Source organism: Bactrocera dorsalis, chromosome 5, assembly GCF_023373825.1.
Source record: "Bactrocera dorsalis isolate Fly_Bdor chromosome 5, ASM2337382v1, whole genome shotgun sequence".
In the NCBI taxonomy this organism is placed as follows: domain Eukaryota; kingdom Metazoa; phylum Arthropoda; class Insecta; order Diptera; family Tephritidae; genus Bactrocera; species Bactrocera dorsalis.
The window spans coordinates 69,614,962-69,629,916 of NC_064307.1; the positions used below are offsets into that span (position 1 = coordinate 69,614,962).

The 14,955-nt window shown below is 38.7% G+C and overlaps 2 protein-coding genes across 2 annotated transcripts; one reads left to right on the forward strand and one right to left on the reverse strand.

Annotated features, from left to right (window-relative positions):
* The first annotated feature begins 11,721 nt into the window (after positions 1–11,721).
* On the forward strand, positions 11,722–12,420 carry LOC105227854 (uncharacterized). Its single transcript, XM_049457972.1, has 2 exons — positions 11,722–11,817; positions 11,912–12,420. Exons 1-2 carry the CDS (start codon positions 11,740–11,742, stop codon positions 12,380–12,382), a joined length of 549 nt encoding a protein of 182 aa, XP_049313929.1. The 5' UTR covers positions 11,722–11,739; the 3' UTR covers positions 12,383–12,420.
* Positions 12,421–13,772: 1,352 nt separating this feature from the next.
* LOC105227855 (uncharacterized) lies at positions 13,773–14,606 on the reverse strand. The gene is made up of 3 exons (XM_019990878.2): positions 14,504–14,606; positions 14,007–14,326; positions 13,773–13,934 (listed from the first exon to the last, which is right to left on the reverse strand). Exons 1-3 carry the CDS (start codon positions 14,604–14,606, stop codon positions 13,773–13,775), a joined length of 585 nt encoding a protein of 194 aa, XP_019846437.2.
* Between the last annotated feature and the right edge of the window lie 349 nt (positions 14,607–14,955).

The window sequence follows — 14,955 nt, forward strand, 5'->3', positions numbered from 1 at the left end:
TCTCAATTGTCTACTCAGTCGAAAGTAGCACCTTTTTGTCACTAGTTATTCTGCGTAGTATTTCGTGGGTGGCGCTGTTTTCGGTGTAATACTGATTCCAAGCTAGACTAAATTATCTACGACTTCAACGTTATGACTATCAACAGTGACGTGGGAGCCAAGTCGCGAGTACGGCGACCATTTGTTTGATGACAGGAGATACAATATTTCGTCTTGCCCTTGTTCACTACCAGACCCATTTGCTTCGCTCCTTTGTCCAACCTGGGGAAATCAGAACTAACTTGTTCAGGCGAAAAGAGTTCGCTTATAATTGTTGTGGAACTGGCTCTATTGCGTGTTGGAGTTATCTTGACCCTGTACGGAGTGTTTTGGTGGGGTCGGATATGACATGGCAGTTGATTTGGCTGCCGTAGTCAGCTGATATGCTTTGATGCTTTCTATTCAAACTTTCATGTATCTAATTATAAGTACCTACAGCTATATTTTCTGAGCCTGTAGACCCATAGAGATCTAGAAAACGCAAGTCAGGTTCTGCTTGGAACTAAAACGGTTATTTTGCAAGAGGTAGTCTTGTCAAAAAATCTTAACATTTTTTCAAAATTTAATCCTTTTCGGCTTCACTCGCATACAAAATCGTGTTGCCGTGCAAAAAGTCTAACAAATCTTTAAACTGCGCCACAAATCGACAGCTTTAAACGGCAAAAATTTAATTAAGGCGTTGGCAGACGGATGACACTGTTGACTTTATTTCCAGCAACAGCAACATGTCATATGTTTTTGTTGTAACCATATACATATAAAGTTGTGTTAGAATTATATTTGTGTATGTATGAGTAGATGTTTAGTTGAGCAAACCTTGCTTATGCCGGTGTGTGCGTGGCTTGAACCCTTTAACATGCCACAATTCATTTTTAGGACAATTCAAATGCAACTTCATAGCCTACAAAAACAAAGATAAATAAAGAAATAAAGAAAGTGGTTGGCAGGCGAAATGCGAGGGGAAAATAAAACAAAACAGCAAAGAGCCGCAAAGAGCGAAAAGAGTGAAAAGAACGAAAAAAGTATGCAGATATATATGTGTGTAAGGACTCACCTTCCCTTTATGCACATATAGATGAGCAAATATATAGAAATTCGTGTAATCCCTTACACTATTTACCTTGCGCAACCAGCAACGACACGTAACGTCAAGTGTAAATATGCGCTTACCAGCGTACGAAAGGACGAAGCGACGCATGAATAAATGTGTAGGGGCAATATGAGAGATAGAAATGCATAGAAATACACAGAAACGTGTAAATGTGTAGATATACATATGTATGTATATATTAAATACATAACTGTATATGTGTATGTCTCTGCCTATGTATTTGCATGTAGTTGTGTAGCTTAAACTGGCAGCTAAAAATGCCTGCCTACCTGTGTACTGCACTGAGGGCAGCAAATGCCACGAGACAGTCAACAAAATCAGCATAGCAGAAAAACCGCCAACAACAACAAGCAGAACAAGAAAAAACCGTTAACTTCGGCCGCACCAAAGCTAAAATACCCTTCATAAACACAAAAGTTTCCTTAAAAGAACTCATCGTTCAGTTTGTATGGCAGCTATAGGCTATGGTACTCCGATCTGACCAATTTCTTTGGAGATTGTACGATTGACTTAGACAAAAATCTGTGCTAAATTTTTTGGAAATATCTCGTGAACTGAGGAAGCTTTCCATACGAACTATTTTTCCGATCGTTCAGTTTGTATGGCAGCTATGTGCTATAATGATACGATTTGCGCAGTTTCTTCGGAAATTGTGAAATTAGCTTAGACATGAACCCGTACAAATTTTTTTTTCAGATATCTCGTCAACTGAAGAAGCTTTCCGTACAAGCACTTTTTTCCAATCATTGAATTTGTATGGCAACTACATGCTATATTCCTCCGATCTGAAAAATTTCTTCGGAGATTGTACCATTAGCTTAGACAAGAACCCAACCCAAATTTCAACTGAAAAAGCTCGCCATACAAGCACTTTTTTCCGATCGTTTAGTTTGTGTGGCAGCTATTAGCTATAGTGATCTGATTTGCAATCACTATGCTGATCATTTATATATGTACCTTATAGTATCCCCGACATTTCCTTCTGACTGTTGTAAACAACGTGGCAAACTTCATACACCCTGTTGCGGGTATAAAATCTCATAAAAGTCTTGCGACAGTTAGGCTTGTAGCAGGCAAAGTGGCGTTGCAAGCACGCAGATAGCGGCGGAAAAGTCAAAAGCCAACGGCAGCAGAGCGACCAAAGGAAAGGCAAATTGTTGCGGCAAAACGCTTGTAATGTCACCAACTCGCTGGAGGGGGAGGCGAAGTGCGCAAAATGAAAGCAATGCCTGCGAAGTCGCATTTGTCAAGCTAAAGGCGGCAGCAAGAAGACATTTATTTCAGCAAGTACATATTCCTTTTGCAACAAACGGACGCGCACACAAGAATATGTGTAAGTAAAGTAGCACATACACATATGTAAGAGTATAAATGTATGCACCTGTATATGTATATATAAATGTGTGCATGTGTTGTTGCATTTTTTGTAAGCCTGTCGAACTGGCCGACAAGCGAATGCAATCGGAATTGCAATTGCCAGGCGCCATATTTGTATGCTACAGCAGTCACATGCCATAGGCGCACACACAAACGCATAGTAAACATAGTTGGTCTTACAAACATATACACGTATATGTGTGCATGTAGTGGTATGTAAACGTACGTGCGTCTATTGCGTTAGGCATGCCTACCGGTCGCTTTTTCGGGCATTTGCAGGAAACGAAAGTTGCAATTGTTGGTTTTATGCGTGTGCCTGTGTGTATGTGAATGTGTGAGTGTGGTAACCGCTGGGCATGACTGCCGCACTATTTACATGAAGTGAAGCACACAGATATACCTATATATATGTCGATATATTTATAGGCTTATATAGAATGTAAGTACTCATAGAAAAAGTGTTATTAAAGGGTGCTTATTTAGAGCTTATACACCATTTAGTCACGGTATAACAACTATTTAGCGCAATGGCAGCTTTAAAAAGTGATATTCTTGAGTTGTATGTTGCTGAACATTGTTTTCGAATTGACTTGAAACTGCTTGCTTCCTTACGAGGAGTCAACATAACATACATACCACATTCAATAAGTATGCTATGTTGCTCATGAAACTTTGGCTTCCACTGGCTCCCACCGCACAGAAAAGCCGGTATATTTAACCACAGACTGATCGATAGCTCTTTATATGGCAGCCCCCATTTATATTTTATTTCCAGACCTCTCAATATATATCCTCGAGAGGCTTAGTTATAGGTAGTGTCGTCAACTTTGCCAGTTTTCGCAACTTCCGCTAGTGTAACCAAGTTATAGAGAACTTATAACCGGGAAAAGCTTAAACCGCCGAAATATTCAATCCACAAACCCAAACTCTCTAATATAAAAAATATTCCTAAGCTAAAGAGGAAATCACGAGCGAAGTAACTGATGATACCGCGCTGATAGATTCGAGTCCAAAGCCCACCGATACAGAAAGAACTTCTAAGCGAAATAAGTAATGATTCTCGGAACTTCTGCCCGTGGAAACGAGTTGGAGAGAGCTTATAGAGAAGCTCTGAGCAAAAGAACTGATGATACCCCGGTATTGGATCATTTCAAAGCGTTGCCAAAGACCATCGATGGAAAAATAAGTTCTAAGAGAAAGAATTGATGATTCTCGGAACTTCCAATCGGTGAACTCAGTTATAGAGAACTTATGTCCGAGAAAGGCTCAAAAATTCAACCCACAAACCAAAAATCTCCAATAACTGATGATACCCCGGTATTGAATTGGCTAGTGCTAGCTTTTTTAAGCGCGTCCGATGACCGCCAAACCAAAAGATGTTCTGAGCGAAATGACTGATTACTCTCTGAATTTCTGCTAGGTTAACCGAGTTAGAGGTAGTTATAACCAAGAAAGGCTCGAAACTCCCAAAAAATGTTCGCACTCATGTACTGGATCGGACAGGGATGTCTTTTTTAAACACGTCCGAAACCGCCAATGAAAAATGAAGTTCTGAGCGAAAGAGTTAATGGTTTTCTGAATTTCTGCTCGAGAAAACTAGTTAGACACGACTTAACAAGAGAAGAGGCTTGAAGGACCCAAAAAATCAATTAACAATCACAAAAGATCCGATATAAAAGATATCCCCAAACTCAAAAGAGAGTATTAAGGAAAAGCACTGATCATACCCATATGTTGAATGGCTAGAGGTGTCTTTTAAAAGCTAGACAGAAGGCCGCCAATGCAAAAATAAGTCCTAACGAAAGAACTGATGATACCCGCTGTTGAATTTATCCGTGGAACCAAGTTAATGATAACCCGGAGGTCTAAAAGCCCCAAACATTTAATCCTCCAATTTAAAAAAAATCCTCAAAATTAAAATAGGGTGCTAAGCGATCGGATTATAACTATTTGCTGCCCAGGGTTATATGCTTAAAGCTTTTTAAAAGGTCAGCAATGAAAAAAGGAGTATTTTGGAAATTTTGAAATCAGAGATTTCAAGCCTAAACTCATATAACCTCTTCATTTGCACAAGTCCATAACTTGTTTTACTAGCCTATGAGATCGTTGAGACTCCCAAATTCTACTAGAGAAGACGACTTCAAATGAGTCTCGCAGTTACTCAGCAATTCTGCTAATAATCTTTTACTAAGATTTTGTGTCGTAATTGAGGGAGACGACAGATAATTTCAAAACAATAGAACTCGTTTCTGAAGATTTGAATGGATATTTGAGACTTTAAACAGATGTCTCCAGGTTGATTGCTACCCAGACTGTCACCGAAGAGCTTTCAAGTTCAGTTAAGACAAAGGAAAATAATTTATATGCCGAAATGGGTAGCAAAATAGACAAGAAAATGAAATAAATATCAAAAGAAATATGAAAGCTAGAACTTGTATCTACCTCACGGCAAAATTCATTTTCAAAACTGAAACAATCCAATCCAAAACCAAGAAATCGGTATTCAAAGTTCCTGACTGGAATAACTCGAAATTCTACACAACACTACTTGACACCCTTTAAAGTGTAAACACGCCTGAATGACATTAAAACCTCAACTCAGATGTAATCAAACATATAAATGTATTCGCCTCATGGCGCTATAGATGCTTGTTGTTCTATTTTTTGTCTACCAAACACCGCTTCACCCCTCTATAAGCAATACAGCCATGCAAAGCTTATATATCCTGTGCATTTGTCGTGTAGCTGCACTATTTTTCGAGTGTCTATCGGCTTGGTAAATCGCATTTGGTCGCCTACTTGACCAAACGAAATCAACTAATCGCTTGTCTGGGCAACGGAAAGGCGGAAAAACGGTACAATAAAAGGCTTTTGCAAAGCGCCTATATGTATGTACTATCTAGATAGAGTTAGTGAAAATATTTCAGTAATCGGCTATGCATTTTTTGTCACTTGCTGTTTTTTGTTTTTGCTACGCGCTGCTCGTTGGCATTATATTGTTTTGCTGGCGTGCAACGTACAACGTACAACGGTTCGACGGCGTAAACGCTCCATCCGCAATGTAAACATAGACACGTTGTCCTGCATTCCAAATGAGCGCCTGCAGCGTCAATGCCTACCGAAAATGTTGCAACTCTATTTGCGGTTTTTTTTCTGCGACAACACGACAGCACGCGCCCCTCCTCACCGTCCCGCAAGCTGCAGATTTTCACTCGCTCCGCTGTTTATCATTGCATGTTTCTTGGCTTAACTGCGCCTGTCTTTATTTTCAATCACTCGTAATCTCTTTCCGCCTTCAGCCTGTCTTAGTTGGCTGTGATTTTGACTTTGACTTAGCTTGTCGATTTCTCTATTTTCGTTTGGAAAGAGTTTCTCCGTCTTTCATATCCTTTCACTTAATACTTTTAAACTTCACGATGGCACGAAATTTAGGCAAATTGTTTAAAGCTAAGAATTTGAGTAGGGAAAATTTTATTTTTCTAATATATTGACAAGGATTTCATGCATGTATGTACATATGTATTCTCACAGTAGATACATATGTATATTCTTATAGAATTTTATTTAAAAATATATTTTAAAATATTATTTTTATATTTCCAGGTAAGCGAAATACATTCAAATATCTATAAGTCTGTACGTATAACTTTCAAGGGTGAAAAACAGTAAGGTAAATAAGCAAAATATCCAATTTTATAAACTGAACCCATAAAAAATTTAAGAAAATATTAAAATTCTTCAGGTGAATGGTTCAGAAAATATTTTATAGCAATACTATTCAAAAATATCGTTTAATAGCCTAAATGTAGGCAACACTTGCGCCTAATGGTAGGCAATACTTTTTTTGTTCCATTTCTGGCCTACATTTAGGCTGTAGGTTTTGTTCTTTTTAAAAGTTATTTTTCTATCTTCTCTGTGCTAAGAACAACACTTTGTGACAAATGTCAGTTTTACCTCAAGACCCTCAAGAAATATAGTTCATTGGCTCTATAGAACCTAATATCTAAGACCCATTACAGACAGGAAGCTCTCGTAAAAACTCAACATCGCAGAAAGGGAATAGCAGGTAATTGTTTATCGTGTGTTACTGCAGAGGAGCAATTCGAAAGAAGTAGGGAACCTCACCAAGTATAGTTCTTTGGCTCTGTAGAACCGTAGTTAAGCCTATATGTTCTGAGTTATGCTTTTTCTCTGTGGTGGACGGCACTAGAAAAGACTACACTCGTGAAAAATTGGTCATTGTTTAACGAGCTGCTCTCATCAGTATTTCTGGTGCTCTACAATTCACACCAAATATGTCACTGAATGTCTTACTGAAAATATAACCCGTGGATAAAGGCACTAGATGTACGTATAGCTGCGAAAACTGCCGCACACTTTAACTTCATTCCAAAAATACTTTACAATGATAACTGTGAGCCTGGGCACACAGAAATTCTCTAACACTTTGACCTCATTCCAAAAATACTTCGATAAACAGGTAACCGATTCCAGCGCTGGCTGTTGCTTCTCTGCTCAGATACTTTCGGAGGAGACATGAGAGGAAAAGACTCACTAGACCCGAGGAGCGGTGAGCATTTTTCGGATGGATCACTTTGAAGGCATTTCTTTGGATTACCAGGTAACCGATACCAGCACTTGCTCTTGCTCTGCTCAGATACCTTCGAGGGAGACATGGGAGGGAAGGAGCAGTGAGCTTTTTTACGAATGGATCAACGCTGGCGGCACGGTTGGTGGAGGAATGCACTGTCGGGCACTTTCCAAGAGCTCCAGTTTTTGGCTTCCTGAACACTGTAGCGTCTTCCAAGCGAAGATGGTTGTCACAAAGGTAGCTGTTTCTATTATCTCCGGAGCGTAGTTTCCTACAGAGTGGTTACTATTTACTCCGTTAGTAGGGCAGCGATATCAGCCTTGTCTCGACTTCTTATCTCCATCATCGAGTTAGTACAAGATTATATTGGTTTGGGTGCCTGGCCACACTGGTATTAGGGGAAACTGTAAGCTTGCTAGAACAGTTACTTTAGTCAGCCACTTCAGAGTGGGAGCGTGTAGAAGCTTCGTTGGCTTCTTGTGGTTCGCCACTGAGCCTCGGAACAAATCAGCAAGGGTTGATCAGTTACCGGCAGCTGTGCAATCACAAAGTCTATCTGGGTCAGGGTAAACGGTTGGAGGTCTAGGGAACCCTTCGCTTTGAGTAAAGGTCAACTTTAAATAGTAATAAGAGTTCCAAATGGAAATTAACCGAACGGGATTCATGGGGTCCGATGGAACATCTTACCGAATGCTTACTGTATCAGTGGTTTGAAATGCCGAAATAGAAATACGATAAGATTAAATAGGCTCAGAACTAGCTGATATTAAACCACAGGTTGAGCGTAGGATAAAACACAGAGCTCTACATATATAAAGTTAAAGTGTGATCTGCAGCATGCGGTGATCCTTCAGACATTTTCTTTAACGAAACCTACGTTATTCAAATTTGAAAATCATTCTTTATAAAGTGCTGGAGTTTATTTTTCTGTAGTCACTTAAAATCAAATAATAACCAGTTGGAATATTATTTGTCATGTTAATTTGAATTCAGTGCTTAATTGCTACTGTTATTGAACATAACCCCACTTATTTGTATTTATAAATAAGTTCAGAAATAGTGCTCGTATTCATCAACAGTTCGGTACGCTTTGAACGCTTCAAATACACATTGAAAACCAAACGATAAAATCCTTCCATTTGTAGAATGTAAACACCATATCTTTTCGACGGAAGTATTGTCCACGTATAATTATTCTGTAAAGATAAGAATATAGATTATAGGATACAGTACGACAGCTTACGAAAATGGTCTTAAAGCATTCAAATGCTTAAAAATTGTTGATGACAGCTATTTCTCTCTCACTCTCCGCTACTCTCTTTCCACTGGAGATGCATTCCACTTATTCTCAAACTCATAGCAGTTAACTGACGACTCAAACTCTCAACTTACCTTCATGACCGGACAAGTTATCGGTCTACTGCCTGAATTCAATAAATTCGTTGTCCACTTCTTTACAATATCGAAGCCACCTGGTCCGGAGGAACGTTTCAGCAGGTTACAGCCATTCAAATTAAAATTGAAGACGTTTTGATATTTGTCAGCATTGAGCGGTTTCATTGAGACTAGAAATTCCAACCAAATATCTTTGGTGATATTGTGCGATACGGCAATCTCGATCTGTACAGCCTGATCTTCCTCTGTGGTATAGATATTCACAGCCGTAAAGTGGTTCGGATTGTAGGTATAGGTTATGTTGCGGTAGTAGAGATAACGTAGTTTCTATTTCAAAAAGTAAGACGAAGCAGTGGAAATATACAAATAGGCTTAAGAGAGTATAAATATGTAGATGGAACTTACAGATTTCGCTTCCAGTTCACTGCAACTCAAATACCAGAGGAGTGCCACAAATATGTGTAGGGCCCTCATTATGCGCTACTTTCCGTTACACCAGTCTAGAACAGCAATTTCTGTGGATATGTTAGGCGTGGAATCTAAGCAGTGATTAGTAATATTTCTGCTGAAACCGCGGTCTATCATGACTTTGCTAAGCGATTTATAATTGGCTCAAATTTGCTCAATTAGTGAGTAATTTCTATTTGACTAAGAATTCAATACCTAATTGAGATGAGCTCAGTTAACAGAACTCTAATTATAATCCAAAAACTGCAAATCTATTGGACCATAACAGTAAAGCACCGGAGGACATAACCTGCAGACACATTCCTACGGATGTTGCTATCAGACTCCAGGACACTGGACACACTAAGCGTCCCAAAGAGGAACATACCGAAATCCTCTTACATTTTTACTACATTCGTAATAACTTGGACCACTGCGTCGCAGAACCTGCTCTTATCGGCATCCTCTCTGGAGATACTGAGAGATATATGGGTGAGGCAAATTCGCTGGAGAAGAGGCGTAGGGAGCTTTTTCACGGGTGAATCGAAGTTCAAGTAGAAAATTGCAAAGCCTGTTTTCTATCGGGAGCTCTAAATCAACTCTTCTGTCAGACTACCAGACTACTGTGTTGTCTTTCAAGCAAAAGTATAAGCCGTCAAGATAGCAGGAGATATTCTTTTTCAAAATGCGTCTTCTTTTAAGGATGTATGCTTTCATTCCGATAGCAGAGCTGCAATCACAGGCATTAAGCTTGCTTACAGTGAGCTCACTGCTCGCCAAGGAGTGCAGGACCTCATTCATAGTAGCATCAATCGACTTCTATATTAAACTTGTCTGGAGGCCTGGCCACAGAGGGATCGTTGGAAACTGTAAGGCCAAATAGCTTACAAAGAAGGACACCCTTACCCAAATTCCATCAGGTTGGGAACGTGCAGGCGTTCGCCTAAATGTCTTACTCGGGCGCTAAATCTATAGGCTAAGCACGAGCCCAGCAAGTGTTAGGGCACTTGTAGGGTTTGAAATTGCTAGTTGGCTTACTTTTTAATTCGAACTGACTGGAATTGATATCAGCCGTCTCAGTGAATTTGTGGCACGTGCTAGGTATTTTTTATCGGTATGCGATGATCCTTTTGATCCATATCTAGGAGTTCATAACTAGCAAGCGTTTCCAGCACTCCAAATGGGATTACTCAGCCTAATTTTTTAAACTTCCTAACCTCGGCACCAATAGAAACCTAAGTAGCTGTCAAATTTTTAAATTATTTCAAATTAACTGCTTTAAAGAGTATATTTCATTCATACATACACATGCGTATGCAATTCTCAACTGATTCATATCATATAGAACATATAATATGAAACGCTTGCTAGACTGAAAAATAATTTTTTCTTTTTAATTTTACAACAAGTTCAATATATTTTTCAATATTATATTTCAATATTATTATTTCGATTTCAATTTCGACGCAATTCAAAATTTATTGTCACATTTGTAAAAGGCTCGTTATTTAAGGCTTTCAAGTAGAATTGTGTGTCTACGCGAAATAGGCCAGGGGAGATAAATTTCGGTATACTGCCCGCTTCTGGACGCAAATTAAGCCAGTAATATGAACCCTTAAAAGATAAAGAGTAATTTTTTTCTACAGTAATAATTAAGTGAGAATTATTTCGGACTTTAACGCACCGCTTTCCACGGACAAGTGCTTGGCATATTACTGTATTTCTGTAAATTCCTTATCCACAAGTGCACCAAACCCTGCTGATTGAACTCATTACGTAGCACGTCGCACACATTGACGTTGAACGACAAAATCGAACGATATTTTTTTGAAGCTTGCTGTTTAAATGATACGGCCACTTTCATCCAGAAATCCACAGACACATTTTTTATTACATTCATTGACGTATTAATGGTCAAGCGATCGGTAGAGATGTTGCAGACAAAGTGGTCGACGTACTTCGGATTGTAGCTCTTCTCAATGCTACGAAAGTGCACTGCTGTGTTTTGCTAAGGGCATGGAAAGAGTTGAAAATCATTTAAATTAATAATATTTTTGTTTAATTAAAATTTTCTATAATAAAATTTTTATAATAATTTTTTTTTTTAAATATTTTTTTTTTTGTAAATTGATTCTCAAATAAAAATAATTATTAATTTCAATTTTTTTTGGTCGTAATATAATTTTATTAGCAATAATACAAACCTTCGCTTCATGGCTCCTTTCCACGTGCAGCGCTAAAAGCAAAGCCGCTATAAAAAGTAATTGATTTTTCCGACACAAGCGCGCGCGCATGGCTTTCATTACATTTGTGGAATACAAATAATTATTTTCAAATAGTTTTTGCGAAATTTTTTTCAGCAAATATTAGTTTTTACGCCTCATTAATTCTAATTATGCCGCAGTCATTGTTTAATTGGCGTGTATTTAGTGGCTTGTTAGAAAAATGCAATCATAATGATTATTATATATGCTAATATGTTGGACGAGGATGTAAGTGCTTTGTTTAAAATTAGTAAAAAAATAGATAAAATATATTAGCAATACAAAAAAATACAGAAAAGCGCAAACAAATAGTAGCGCTTGAACCACGCCAATATTTTTTGCAGTGTATCATTATAAAGTCATTAGTATTTCTATTTTAAAATACCTCTCCCTAGTCATACCATCAAATCTACTTTTTACCCATACTAATTAGCTATGTAGTTTATTTAATTACCTTTCTAATTTCAAATTATTTCAAATTCACCGCCACTTTAAAATCTTCCGCATTCTTCAAAATGAGTTCAAGACTTGCAGTAATCACTTTTATTTTCAATTTATTGCTGTTTGCAGAGTTCACGCGATTTACAAGTGGCGTGAGTAATTTTCATTAAGCTCTTCACATACTCTTACACACAGACTCTCTCTCACTCTTATTCTCCCTCTCTTTAACTTCCTCACCACCAGCAGATCACGCAATTGTCTTTCAGGTCGGTAAATTCGCGCTTCAACACGCGCTATTTCTCGAACTTCACCACGCAGCTCGTTAACGGCACGGTCTTTAATGACTGCCAACTCATTGAACGTTTGGATCCCGGCGTACGCTGTCATTTGGAATTTCAACTGCGCATTGCTAATTCTAAGATTTATCAGTCACTTTTCGATTTTGATATCGATGTTTGTGGCACGATAATAGCGCTTAAAGATCACTTTCTTAAGAGTTGGTATCGCAGCCTTCTGAAGTACGGTAATTTTATGGAGAATTGTCCGTTTCATCCCGATCATTACTATTTGAATGGTTGGCAATTGGACCCGGCATTGTTTCCTAAATATCTTTATCCTGGTGATTACAAAATCATCGCATTTATTTATAATGGACAGTATAAAAAGAAAAATATGGATTTCGTGTTGGAACTTCAGTTGGAAGCCACTGTGCTGTGAAGTTTAGGGAATGAAATGAAGCAATAAAATAATCGCAAAAAGCTAAAGCAAGTTTTTTTCATGGCGTTTTAATCTTACGCCGTTATATTTATTTCAGCTACAGCCGGTTACTGTAGGCTACTCTGACGACTGCAAAGCAGATGGGATAGCTAGAGAGGACAGCCTTGCCCCGCTCACATCGGAATGAGACCGAGTTCGAACTTGAATTCTATCACTTGACCAAGGGTCCACATGGACTTTTGGCAGGACACTGTCCAATACGCTTTCATGTGGTAAAGTGGTTGGAGTGAGGTGGAAACTTTCCACCCTCTCGGTCATGGCAAGACTGAGGTTGAAACATCTTTACAGTCTTACCTTCGATAAACAAGAGAACATAGCCGAAATTGACATACAATAGCTGTCTCAACCAATTTGTGTTAGGTTCAAAGCGATTGGCCGATTTTTAAGGCTGCCACAATAGACAATAGTGAGACCCCTGTTAGGATTGACCTCTTAACCCAACGTACCTAAAAGCCTCAATCTCATTCCTAGGCTTAACGTGACCTCCGCTTTCTACACCTGAATCTTTCGGAACCTCAACAACACTCTTTTGCCTATGCTCCGCTTTTCAATCCTGAAACTTCACCTCTATATCAGTATCCTCCTTATTTCGTCCTACAAGCTCAATGTTTGTCCCTCTGCCTATATTTCAGGTATAGTTTCTAGGTTTTATCCTTAGTTGAATTCCATTCTGTTTATTTTGAGGCTAAAATCTCTTATTGAGCAGCACAGACTCTACTGTATGCTGCTTTCGCACCAGTCTCGAGCTTCATAGTATTGAAAATATAATTCTTTCTTTCCCTATATTTCATTATCAATTTCTTTCTGGGTAACGACTTAATTCTTAGCTCCTACCTTAGTCAAAGAGATTAACTTTATAATGTCCCATTCTCTGGCGTTGGGTTTTGCATCGAAGTATCGTCAATATAAAAAATATGTGGGAAGCGAAAAGTCCACAGAAAGAAATTAAGGATTCGCCACGCTCTCAGTATCTTACTCACGGTTTCTATCCAGTAAAGGGTTCAGTCTGTAGAACAGTCCTCGATTTTATTCAGTCCAACTAAGGAAGTAAATTCTAAACTCAAGCCTCAGCATACCATTATTCGCCGAATCTGTTACAATAACGATCTTTCGGTATCCTGAGAAAGTAAAGTCTCCCAGAATCATAAAACAATGGTAAATATTTATTCCATTATTCCCCGGATCAGTTACAATAACGATCAGAGTCTCAATCTAGTACTTTCGGTATACTGCCTAAGAAAGTAAGGTCTCTCAGAATCACAAAATAACGGTAAATATTTATTAAATTAAAATATCGTGCTTTTTCACGCTTTTGGAACACCCTCCAAAATCAGTCGATCCCCACATCGGCCTGGAAATCAGCCACTCTTATCTCTTTCTTATTCTTCTTCCCTTTGTAGTAATGGTGCGTGACGATGCGGTATTCGCCTGCCTGCAAATAGACAGGTATGCTGCCTTTCTCGACCGTAAAGTTCCTTATATAATAGTGACCCTTAAACGAAAATAGTTTTACTAAAACTGCACATAAAAGAAATACTTCGGAAGACTAAAAAACGCCACATACCGCTTCCAAAGGACAATGCGGCTTCAGATTACTGTACTTAATTACATTTAGCATCCAAGCACGCAGCAAAGTAATGCGCGACAAGTTATTCATTATGCCGCATAAGTCCACATTGTAGGCGAATATGCTCTGGAAGCGCTTCTTATCCGCCGATAGACTGATGAATACATCGAATTTGGTCATGAAGCCCGGCACCACGTCACGCAGCAGCCACATCTCGATATTCAAGGCGCCACCGGTTAGGTCCGTGCTGACATTATGCACATAGGCGTGGTTAAATGTCATATGGGCGGCGTTAAAGCGTACGCCACGCTGACGTGCTGCATGAGAGACAGTGTCAATAGAGCGCATATGAATATAAGTTGTGTACTATTCAACTGATATGATTGTCAGTCAGCTGAGTATGTGTGCTAAGTGTTGCGAGATGCAAATATGCAGAGCATCTGCATTGTATGCAAATGAATTAATTGGCAAATTCATTAAAATGCATGACTCACCTGCGCCTTGATAGCGTGCCGCCACAGCGCCACAGTCGCAAAAGACAATACAAAGGAGCAGTGTAGCTGGCAGGGATTCCCAAATGTTGCTGCGTAAATGCATTAATGTCGACTTAATTCAATGAGCAGGCAATTGAATATGTAAAGCGTACGCCAGATATGCATTTGCAATATTCTTGCCACAAACAAATTCAATTTCGATTGTCGCACGAAAATTTCCCGTAATTATAAACATATTACGTTGTGAAGCTGATGACTTAAAGCCGCCATCAGTGCTGTTAATTTAACATTAATGGCAAATTATTCGATGACGTCAAGTCAGGGTTGTCTCTTTAAGGGTTAAACTAAGTTGTGATCATGTGTGGTATTACACTTTGTTTCATATGAATATTTCTAATATCCATCTTATTTTTCTCAATACTACCAAGCAAAAGTTTTGCAAACCTTTAAGA

Coding starts and splice junctions, on each gene's coding strand:
- LOC105227854 (XM_049457972.1), top strand. CDS start 11,740: ATGAGTTCAAGACTTGCAGTAATCACTTTTATTTTCAATTTATTGCTG. Junction 11,818..11,911: donor TCACGCGATTTACAAGTGGC/GTGAGTAATTTT, acceptor CACCACCAGCAG/ATCACGCAATTGTCTTTCAG.
- LOC105227855 (XM_019990878.2), bottom strand. CDS start 14,606: ATGCATTTACGCAGCAACATTTGGGAATCCCTGCCAGCTACACTGCTC. Junction 14,327..14,503: donor GGCACGCTATCAAGGCGCAG/GTGAGTCATGCA, acceptor TCTCTCATGCAG/CACGTCAGCGTGGCGTACGC. Junction 13,935..14,006: donor CGCATTGTCCTTTGGAAGCG/GTATGTGGCGTT, acceptor TTTTCGTTTAAG/GGTCACTATTATATAAGGAA.